The sequence below is a fragment of the Gobio gobio genome (assembly GCF_949357685.1).
Source record: "Gobio gobio genome assembly, chromosome: 25".
NCBI lineage: Eukaryota > Metazoa > Chordata > Actinopteri > Cypriniformes > Gobionidae > Gobio > Gobio gobio.
The window spans coordinates 2,734,120-2,746,686 of record NC_137121.1 but is presented as its reverse complement, the minus strand read 5'-3'; the positions used below and the strand labels follow the sequence as shown (position 1 = coordinate 2,746,686).

The 12,567-nt window shown below is 32.5% G+C and overlaps 1 protein-coding gene across 1 annotated transcript in view; it reads left to right on the top strand.

Annotated features, from left to right (window-relative positions):
* Positions 1–12,567, top strand: part of nell2a (neural EGFL like 2a) — a 153,112-nt gene that overhangs the window by 72,240 nt on the left and 68,305 nt on the right. Inside the window, exon 13 of the mRNA XM_079809133.1 lies at positions 11,765–11,890. Coding sequence (XP_079665259.1) covers positions 11,765–11,890 — 126 coding nt within the window. The remainder of the gene's footprint in view (positions 1–11,764; positions 11,891–12,567) is intronic.

Here is a 12,567-nt window from a genome sequence, read left to right as displayed (position 1 = left end):
AGACGCGCGGACGACCCAGCCGATGCTCGCGTGCGCGGCCGGTCAGGTAATTATCAAAGACCTGGAGCATATGAATAATTAAAGATGCTATCAGACACGCCGGCTTAAAGCGAACGGCCTAAATGTTCCCGCGGGACTCTCCGTTCTGGACGCCGTCCGATCGAGTTCGGCGCTCCGATGGGAAGGGGAGCAGCGGGAGAAGAAATCAAAGCGTGGATGTGTTTTGAAATAGAAAGGAAACATAAAAAGGGCCATGTGTAACCCAGAAATGTTGGCTGGAGAGACGGATACACCAGCAGTGTCCCACTTCCACACTCATTTGTCACCTCTTTCTTTTTAACCTTGCTGCTCGGGATGAACACCTGGCGCTGAGGTTTCCATCATTAGCTGGAGGAAATATCTGCTTTTAGCTTCAGACATCCAAAGCATTCCGGTCGTTTAATGCAATAAACATCGCTTTCATACGGCCGAAAGCATTTCTCACGGTGGCTGTACATATACAATCTCGGTTTTTGCTAGAAATTTAATTATAAATGTTCAATAATGCATATTTTTTGTATACAATATACAAATACATATATATTTTAAGTATTTTATATATATTAACATTTAACAAAATATATATCAATTAATTTTAATACATATAAAATACTTTAATAAACATATATTTCATATTGTTTTAAACTTTATAAGATGTATTTATTAAAATTCACATTATAACACAGTTTAATCAAAAGTGATATTCAATACATAATATTAATATACATATATGAAGATGTATATATATATATATATATATATATATATATATATATATATATATATATATATATATATATATATATATATATATATATATATTCACATTAATTTATATTAATAAATATATATTTATTGATGTAGCCTATTTAAATTTATTTAACATGGATTTAAAACTTATTTATACATACATTTTAAATGAATTTTAATACAAATAAAATACTTTAATATTGTTTTAAACTGTATATAATTAATTAATTAAAATATAATATAAATAAACAAACTAATAAACAAAAAAAATATATATATAAAATCACATTAATTCATATTAATAAATGTATATTTATTGAGGTATTTTAATTAATTTGACATGTTTTTAAAACTTTAAAACTTAAAGGGCTGTAATTCAAGAATGCTTTGGAATATAGACCAAAGTTTGGTCTTGTTTTAAAGAAGACACTCTGCGGATTATTGCTGAAAGCCATTCAAAATAGAAAAGTATGAAAAAGTTATGGAAGTTTAAATTTACTGTAAATAAAAAATACTGTACTAAATATTTTTTATTTTATATAAAATATATATTTTACAAAAATAAATTAATCTAAAATTACTATAAAATCATAGCCATGTGTCTAACCAAGTTGTGTTCCAAATTTGAAGTTGATATCACAAAAATTGAAGTTTATTTTGTGTTTAGGCGCTGTACCAAAAATAGCCAAAAAATTTTTTGATGCATTTTCTTGTAGATTTCTGTCCAAATGTCACTTCCATCTCAAAACAGTTGCCAAATATGGAACCTTGAGACTCAGACCTTTCCAACGATATGTGTTTTGTCAAGATTAGAAAAGATTTTGATTATAAAGTAGTTAAAATAATTGTTGTAATATGAAACATAACACCGCCCACTAGGGGAGGAGCCCGCTAGAAGAATTTAAAGTACTGTTGCCATGGTAACGCAACGTCCAATTTCAAAACGGATTACACAGGATGAATTTTGAGTTCGTAAGCTTTCGAATGATACCTAATTTATGATAATTACAAAAATATATGATACGAAAAAAAGGCAATCAAAAAAAGAGTGCCAGGTGTCCCGCCAGAGGGGCGGTGACAGTTAAGGGGTTTTAATATTGTTTAAAACTATATATAATTCATTTATTTATATATAAATTCACATTAATTAATATTAATAAATTTATATTTATTGAGGTATTTTAATTAATTTAACATGCATTTAAAATGTATTAATACATAAATGTAAAATTTATTTTAATACAAATAAAATACTTTAATATTGTTTTAAACTGTATATAATTCATTTAAAGTGTTTTCATTTATTTAACATGTATTTAAAATGTGTATATACTGTATATATATATACTGTGTATATATATATAATATATATATATATATATATATATATATATATATATATATATATATATATATATATATATATATATATATATATAATTTAGCATGAGATTTATATAAACATAACAGTAAAACGAAAGTAATATTAAATAAATATAATTTTTATTTTATATTTTATTGTGTATTTGATCATATTTACATTATATTCAAATATATATATATATATATATATATATATATATATATATATATATATATATATATATATATATATATATATATATATATATATATATATATATATATATATATATATATATATATATATATATATATATATATATATATATGTACTTATTAATATAATGTTAATATTTTAATTATAATGTAATTTTTTTTGCATTTATTCACATTGATTTAAAATTTGTATGTCAAGAAGTAATTCGAGAGAGAGATGGGCGAGACACATTTGAAGTTACTGTACTAGAACAATGGTTAGTTGTATTCGCACAGCAAACATCAGCCATCAGCCATCAGCCATCCACCAAACGCCTCGTTTCACCTGATATTAAGAGTCAGCAGATATTAGGGAACCTCGGGCTCAAACCCATGGTGTTGTTGTGGAGTTTCATCAGCTGTTACTGAAAATCCCCAAACACCCACAACAGCCGAAACCTTCCCGTCGCCGTCTCGCGATCTCCAGCACCAGGAGATTCACAAACACGTTTCCTTCTTTCATTATGCAGCCGGAGCAGCGCGGAGTCTCTCTCCAGAAGCACTACGCTCTTCTTTAAAGGCGTCATGAGCATTGGCAAGATAAAAATAGCACGTGTCTGTGCTGATGAGATCAGTCCCGTTTCAATATTTCATGCGTGATGTTGTAGGGCGTGAGCTCGAGGGAATACGGCACTCCCTCCTTCAGCTTCTCTTTCACACACGCCCAGCTCCAGTAGATTCACACAGCCGTGGTGCATAATAAAGGCTGCTGGAGGAGAGAGAGAGAGAGAGAGAGAGAGAGAGAGAGAGAGAGAGAGAGAGAGAGAGAGAGAGAGAGAGAGAGAGAGAGAGAGATGGACTGAAGGGCAAAGAGTGTCCTGATTATTCCAAACCAAGTCGGAGCCGTTTGATGCTTCTCACTGGGAGTTACAGTAAATCAGAAGCCCCTCATGCTCACCAAGTCTGCATTTATTTGATAAAAAATACTGTATAATTTTTGATATATTATTGCAATTCAAGATGCCATTTTCTATGTGAATATATAGGAAAATGTAATTTCTTTTTGTGATGCAAAGCTGAATTTTCAGCATCATTACTCCTCAGTTTAGTGTCACATGATCCTTCAGAGAACTGCAGTGATTGAAATCAATTTCCTGTTCTTAAACTGTAGTAGATTTGCAGTATTTTTCACACGATGGATCCATTCAGGTCTCTTTAAACCTACAGAATAGCTGGCTGTCCTTGACGGCGTGGAGGCTTGAGTTCACCTTGTTAATTTGCAGCTATTCAAGCCATTTAAATTAGATGTATCAAAAGCAGCGTGTACATTAACTGACAGGCTGATTGCGGCATGAACCCGGCGCACATTGTCATTTCCTGCAGGTCTGAGCAGGAAATGTCTGTAGGTGATCGGGGGTAATTGGCGCTCACTGTAAAAGTGCAGTTGAATCCCGAATGTAATTAGATGAGATGAGAGTGACGGCTGAACCTGATGTTGGTTTAGAGCTGAACATCTGAAATATTTTAAGTGTTTTCACCATGTTCATCTTTCTTTAGTGTGTAATGTTGCTGTTCTTCTCTATATCAGTGTCACTGTTTCTGAACTCCATTGTAGTCTCAAGTTTTATTCCGTCACAATATTCCTCATTATAATAATTAATACGCAGAATAAAGGGGCGGGGCCTGGTTGAGTTAGTTAGTTGTGTGTTGAAACTGCCGGTTATGGGAAAGGGCTTCCCAAACACCAACCACAACACACTGCTCCAGCCAACCAATCAGAGCACAGTGTGCTTCATAGAGACAGGAACTAAACAGAGCGTTACTGACAGACTGGGAAGAGAGGAGCCGCAACAATGGAGAATATGAGGAAATAATCAACATTCAAGCAGGAAAACCTGCTCTAGTAGAGCCACAACACAACATCAAGCCTCTGTAAGGGCGTAAAATGCCCTCTTTAATGAAGTGAGTTTTTTCAGTCGGTTGTACTGGTGTCGATCACTCAGATTTCAGAATTAATTTCTGTGTAAATGTCACATTTTGTCACATAAACTCATAATTCACATTCTGCAACTATTTACATAATCAAATGAATACATGAATGAGGCCCATTGGACGGATTGAACGTGTCTCTCGCAGCTTCATTTTCGTTAGAAATGAAAAATGAATGAATAGCAAGGCTTGAATAAAATCAATTAAATCAATAAAAAGGGCACACATGGAAAATGAATAAAAAATGAATGAAGTGACTAAATAAATAAATAAAAAATAAATAAACAACGCTTTTATTTTCATACTGTCCCTCTTAAAATAAGTAAAAATCAAAAAATGGAAAGTTAATAAACAATAAGTAAATGAACGAGTAAATAAATACAAAGGTAAAATGCAAAAGCTACCACAGCTTTATTCATGCCGCGAAAAAAAATGGAAAAATACAAACAAACAAAAAAACAATAACAAGGAATGAATAAATAAATAAGGGAATAAATAAATAAATAAATAGTGTCTATTCTGACGGTTGTCTGTTCACTTGATTACTTCTACCGTTATGGATCTGAATCTGTGGCTTTAGTTGAAGTGAAAAAGCTGTGGCTTTTAGGGTGAAATCAATGAATTCTGCAGGACGGATTTAAACCAAGACTATATCACTTTTATTGATGACGGTTTAAATACATTTAACAATCAAATGACTCTGAATTCTCATTCCTGAGCTCATTTCTGATTTCTTTCACAGTCATAGTCTAATGCGCCTTAAACCGGTTGCTCAAGGAGCAGGTCTGATCTGGTATTTGCAGCTCAACCAGCTTAGACCAGCTGAAAACCAGCTACCGTGGTCTCTTTTTCCTCACTGGACTCCAGTAAATGTGAATTGATCACCATGTGGGATTGTTGCAGGGCTGCGGTCTGATGACAAACGAGAGGCTGTTGTCCGTCTATTCTTCTCGGCTCTCGCGGGACGGCACGCACCCGAAACGCACAGCTTCATTTTCCGTTAAAAGAGCGCTTTATACGAGGCAAAACAATTCATTAGGATTAATACGGCCTGCCAGAGTCCATTCGCTCTCGCAGCGGCTCTGGGAAGTTTATTCACTTTATTGCTCCTGCCTCCGAATGCCAGAGAAGCTCTTCAGATAGTGGCGTGATTTATTGTCCTTGAGAGCGAGTTAATGAGACTATAGTCACGCTTTCAGAGGACTAGTCTTCAATGCCACTTTCTCATGTGTTTGTCATCGCGCCAAAGCTCATTAATGATTTAAGGCACTTTCAATGTTTCTTCTGTTGGTCAGGAAGGACATTAGATCCGCTGTGTGTGTTCGAGTGGGTCTTAATGACTGAGGTCCGTTAAATGCATCATTAGTAGAAGCACCACAGGTTAGTTGTTGAGCACTGGACGCTGCGCTTTCAGATGAGGCTCGGGGTGTTTAATGAACGAAAAGATAAATAAATAACACTGGTTCTGAATGGCCATCAATGGAGAAAGAGATGAAGGAGGGTGTAGTAACGTCATTCCCATGAGTGCCAGCAGTAACTATTGCACTGTCTGGACCCTTACATCTATGAAAGCTCATTTCTGCCACACAAGACAAACATCAAAATGATTAGATAGAAAGTCATAATTATGACATAAAAAGTCAACATGGTGAAATTATGACATTCTAAATCATTACTTTGAATTGTCATAAATTAGGAATTTCAATGTTTTAAAGTCAGAATTTCAACTTGTCATTGTTAAAAAAAAATTAAATTCTGACTTTAAAAAGTTGAAATTGTGACATAAAAAGTAGAATTTCACATACCAAGTCACAGAAAAAGTCAAAATGGTGAAATTGAAATTATGACATGCTAAATCATTATTTTGACTTGTCATAATCATGCATTTTAAAGTTAAAATTTCAACTTGTCATAATTATGAATTTTAAAGTCAGAATTTCAACTTATAAAGTCAGAATTTCAGCTTTTTTATTTCAAATTTCAGTCAAAAAGTGAAAATTCTCACTTTAAAAAGTTGAAATTAATGTGTCATAATTCCACCTTTTGGCAATTTCAACTAAATTTTGACATTCATTTCAACTTGTCAATTATACATTTTAGTCATAATTTCAACTTTTTGAAGTCAGAATTTGACTTTTTTCATGTAAGTTTTGACCTTTTAATGTGATAATCGCTTTTTAAGTCATAATTTAAACTTAGGTTGTACATTTTTAACTTTTGTCAATTTTGACATAATTATGACATTTTAAATCAATTTTGACTTGTCAAAATCTTTACTTAGTATATCATAATTATGACTTTTTAAGTAAAAATTTAACTTAGTAGGTCATAGTTTTAGTTTTGACTTTTTATGTCAAATTTGATTTTACATAATTGGCTTATTAGTATGTCATAATTTTAACTTTTTAAGTAAAAATATTTTTTTTTCTTATGTGGCAGAAATGGTCTTCCACACCAATCCTCTCAGACTCCAAAGACGTATGAAAGAAACCTTGTCTAATTTGGTCGATTTATGTCATAATTATGACTTTTTAAGTAGAATTTAAGTAGAAGTAGAGCTTGGTATGCCTCAGGTTTCTTAAACCCAACTGGACGACTCGTCATTCTATCTGTAGTTTTGCTGATCTCTAGTGTTTGCAGGTGTTTGAGACTCCAGCAGTTGGTGAATTTTGGTGTCTGAGTGTGTGTGTGTGTGTGTGTGTGTGTGTCTCTCTCAGTGCAGCGCACCTGTGTTTGGGACGGCAGCCACAGATCTGTGGGAGGTGAATGGTTTATTTTAGCACTGGGTCTGTCAGGCAAACACACCGTGTGTTATCTTCCCACCGGCAGACAGACAGCACTGGAGCTGAGAGATAGAGCGAGACAGCAGGAGGAAAATAAGGCAGATAGAAAATACATAATGCCACCCACAGCATGAAGGCGTCTTGGCCCAAATGACACACAAGCCGCCGCTTCTCTGGTGGGCCACGACCCGAAATGGCAGATCTGTTCTGATGGGTCATGGTTAACGCAGAAAAAGAATGCTAAGCGCAAATAATAAAATGTAACTACCCGTATAATCTGGAGGTTAAGAGTTCGAGGAGCACAATAAACACACAGCTTATCAACTATTAAAATATTATTTATCAGCTCAAATCTCACAATCTTGCACCCATACACACACACACACACACACACACACACACACACACACACACACACACACACACACACACACACACACACACACACACACACACACACACACACACACACACACACACACACACACACACACACACACACCACACACTCTCTCACACACACACACACACACACACACACACAAAACACACACACACACACTCTCTAGTAATTGTATTGACATCGCCTATGCTATATTTGAACTGTTAGGTTACTGATATTATCATCAAATAACCGCAACACACTGTTCGTACGCTCTGGTTTAATCGCTTGTAATACCGTGGCTTAGATCGTTTATCTTGGCTGTTTATTCCATGCCTGACTTGTTTACTCCTGTCAAGATCCTCGTCCACATTTACTCTGAAGCAGACCGTGTGTCTCCGTCAGCCCTGATTCATGTGCACTTAGCTGTGATTGATTTCCCTTCGCTTTGGAGAACACAGGACAAAAACTCCAAAAAGAAGATGGATTTCCCTCTATTTCGTTATCTCACACACAAACGCTGGCACATTCAACCCAGGCTCCTCCAATGCTAATGTGATGTAGAGGAAAACCGAAGTGAAGACGCTCTATAGACCGCAACAATCAGTGACAAACAAAAGGAAAACCGGAGTGAAGATGCTCTATATGCCGTTGCAATCAGTATCGGACAAAAGAAAAACCGGAGTGAAGATACTCTATAAGCCGCAGCAATCAGTGATGAACAAAAGCTTGCTCCAATTCTGGGATTAATAATGTGGATTAATGTATTAGTGGGATCAAGTGGTGTTGATGTAATGCCAGAATAAAGGCTAATAATTGCTGAATACAAAAAAACAATGATAAAAGAATAATGAAGATTAGGTCTCATATTTATGTGATCTTTTGGTTAACTTTTTGGGAAAAACATCTGATGTGGAACATGATATTAGATCCGTGTGGTACAAGTCTTAATATATAGGCTGTATGTTTCATTAATGTTAATCAAACAATTGTGGTATCTTGGGGGAAAATTTTTATATTTTTCCTATAAATATTTGGTGTTGACTTGGCGTGTGTCAAATTTTGTATTACCAGGGACTTTAAGAGATGGTTGCTAGGAACCTCCAGAAAACTTTGACTCGATTTTTCTTAAAACTGACTTTGCTGACTCCTATCAACTCATTCATGTCATTTTTTGTCTGGTTCAAACAAATCATACATCATTTTGAAGTTTTGTTAATAGAATGTGAAAATAACAATAATTAATTGCTCATAGTGACTCATTTTTGCCAGCACGGGACACATATATATATAGGTTTCCTTACTTTTTATTTCAGATTTAGTTATTTTAGTGCATCAAGTTAAACTGAATGTAGTTATTATGTCAACTAAAACAACTAAAACTATTAATTATGTTATATAAATAAAGCTGAAATAACATAAAATATATATTAGTTGAAAAACTTGATGAAAATGATAAATGTTGCCTTGACAATTATGACATACTCAATAATGATTCTGACTTACAGTATGTCATAATTATGAGTTTAGAAAGTCAAAGTTGTGAGAAAAAAGTAGAAATTGACTTTTTGTTGTAATTTCGAATGGTCATGATTGTGAATTTATAAGTCATAATTTCGACTTTTGTCATAATTATGACTTTTTAAGTCACTTGAAACATACCTTAAAATAAAAAAATTGTGTCAATTGAAATTAAGCTGAAATAAAATAAAATAGAAATATCAGTTAAAAAACTTAAACAAAAATGAGAAATGTTGCCTTGGCAATTACGACATAATCCTTATGTTGACTTACAATTACACAATTATGTCATTAAAAAGTCACAATTCTGAGAAAAAAAGTAGAAATTGACTTTTTGTCATAAATTCAACTGGTCATGATTATGAAAGTCCAAATTTAAACTTCAAAACATAGCTTCAAAATAAAAACATTTGTTAATTGAAATTAAGCTGAAATCAAATAAAATATAAATATTAGTTGAAAAACTTAAACAAAAATGAGAAATCTCAATTAGCAATCAGCTGAAATAAGTTTAAGTTGAAGCACTAAAATTATTAACTGCAAAAAATAAAAATTAAAGCTAGAACAGAAATAGAAAATAATATATATATATATATATATATATATATATATATATATATATATATATATATATATATATATATATATATATATATATATATATATATATATTTATATATATATATACATTATATATACATTATATATATATATATCCAATGACTAAAGCACATAACAAAATTACTAAAATGTAATTAAAATGAACATGAAAAAAAAGTAAATTTTAAAAGCTAATTGAAAATAATAATGAAACTATAATAAAAATAAAATAAAAAATAAAATAACACTGTTTGGCAACTATCTGAAATAAACTAACTTTAAGTTTTTTTATATTTTATTTTATTTCAGTTAACGTTTATTTTATTTAAAGCAAAAAAATAATAATTTGGCATGCAGGTACCAGTGTCAAGATTGGTTAAAACTAGAGAAAACTAGTCTAACTAGTCTATAACTGAAGTAACTGACATCAGTCTGATTCATTCCAGACGTGTGTGTCTTGTAGTTCTTTTGTTACTGTAGGAAGATAATTCCTGGTTATTCCTTTAAATAACAGAGGAGGTTTTTTAACTAAGCGAGTTACAGAAGAGAAGCCTCTGAGGTTATGCTGAAGGACGCAAGTTCAAAGTAAATCGGGTTAAAGTTTCATTTGAAGTCCTGAGCCATAAAGCCACTCTGAATTCATCACAAATGCAGCAGTTCGGCACTGGTGAAAATTTATAAGGCTTTTTATTAGATCTGTAAGTCTATGAGATTTGATTTAATACCTTTTATTTGATCTGACTGCGATAAATTCAAGGAGTCATGACTCATGACACATAAGCAGGGCGATCACTCTGCCCTCCGTTTCTTCCAAACTTTTTCCCGGAAATGTCACGGATTTCATCTTCCCCAGAGGTGCATAATGCCTTTTAAAAAGTCACAGAATTCATAATAAGAACACTTGAATCCAGTACAAAAGTCCTTGATTTTTGCACATTGTACAGTCATTTTAATATAAAGAATTGTGTTTTGTTTACTTGATGAATAAATGAAAGCAGATTTTTCCAGTCAGAGGAACAATAAATAATTTTAACTAAACAGCCAATGTTGACAAACCGATTCAAGGTGTTTAATGCAAAGAGTTAAACATTAAAAATCTATTTAAAACTAACCAGCATGTTGCACACGCTGCTTCATAATAATAATGCAAACACACTTCATTGAAATGAACAATTGATTGAATCAAAATAACTGAATCATGGAAATGATTCAAACATTCCAAATATTTTAGCATTTTAAATTCATATATATATACTCACAAGTCACGTGTGTGAAAGTGGCATTCAAATCTTTGCTTCTTCACTGTATCTTTTTAATTATGTACACTGTAAAATTGATTAAATAAATATTATTGGAGTATGTTTTACAAGAAACATTTTAATGAGAAAAAAAAATTACATTTTATTAAATGTTACTTGCAATTATTATAATTATTTGTTAAATTTACTAGCAGCTTCTGTGTAAAAATCATTTTTTCTGAGTATTATTTTCTATTATTTAGTTTTTAATACATTTTATTAAAAAAAATTATAATTTTTTCCCATACATTTTATTTCTTATGGACCTTTTATGATTATTAAAAAAATAATAATTTTTATGTACAGCACTTTAAATAATTAATTTAATTAATTTTTAATACATTTTGATACATTTTATATTCATTTTCATCTCTTTCTTTTTATTGTTATTTTTATTTCTTATGCATCTTTTATGATTATTTTTTAAATAATTTTATGCAAAACTCTTTGAATTATCATTTCTTGAATCTATTTTTATTTATTTATATTTTTATGCCTTATTATTTTTAAAACTCATTTTAAATAAAGCACTTAGAATTTCTTTTTAGTGTTTAATAAAATGTATATACATTTTTTATTCATTTTTATTCCTTACTTTTTATTATTTATATTTCTTATGCATCTTTTATGATTATTTTTTATTCCCTTTTATGTAAATACTTTGAATTACCATTGCACACTAAATGTACTATATAAATAAACTTGCCTTGACAAATATTGAATATATCTTTGCCCCATCAAGACTGGCGGCTTGAAGCGAGCAGCGTTTCGATCAGCAGCCCCTGAGCTTCATGCTGAAGTCTTCAGCCTGTCTAAGGCTCTGCTGATCTGCTGTGTTTCTGCAGATATCGACGAGTGTGCGGAGGGGAGGCACTACTGCCGCGAGAACACGCAGTGTGTGAACACCGCCGGCTCCTTCATGTGCATCTGCCACACCGGATTCATCCGTATCGATGATTACTCCTGTACAGGTGAGAAACAATCAATCAGCACAGACTCACACGCCTTCACATGTTCATCATCAATGTCATCAAATTCACCTTTGATACAGCGGCTGATTAAACGCTTGACGATCCCAGAAACATTTAAATCACACTATCCTCATAAACTCCATGAGAAACAGACCATGATGATGTCAATCAATCACAATGAAGCATTTCGTTTTGTCTCGTTATAAATAGGGAGATGAAAAACTTTAGCCAAAATGCTGCAATAAAGGCCCAATCTATTTCAATCATGTTATTTGTGCTGTTGAGGCTTCTAATTATATTCATTTACCTGTTCTATTAGATAGATGAAACTAGCACAGCACTGAGACTCGACCAATCACAGGACAGAGAGTCCAGGCAAACTAACCAACCAACCTGCAAAACACAGTTACTGTGCAAAATACATAATTTGATTTAACATCATAGATACACTTAAATAAATTCCTAATGAGAATTAAATAGTTGAATTGTATATATATATATATATGTGTGTGAAGGTGAAGTGAGTAACACTGATGATCTCTTCATCCCCTATTAGTGGGTGGGATATATTAGGCAGCAAGTGAACATTTTGTCCTCAGAGTTGATGTGCTAGAAGCAGGAAAAATGGGCAAGCCTAATGATTTGAGAGTTTGACAAGGGCCAGATTGTGACGGGTC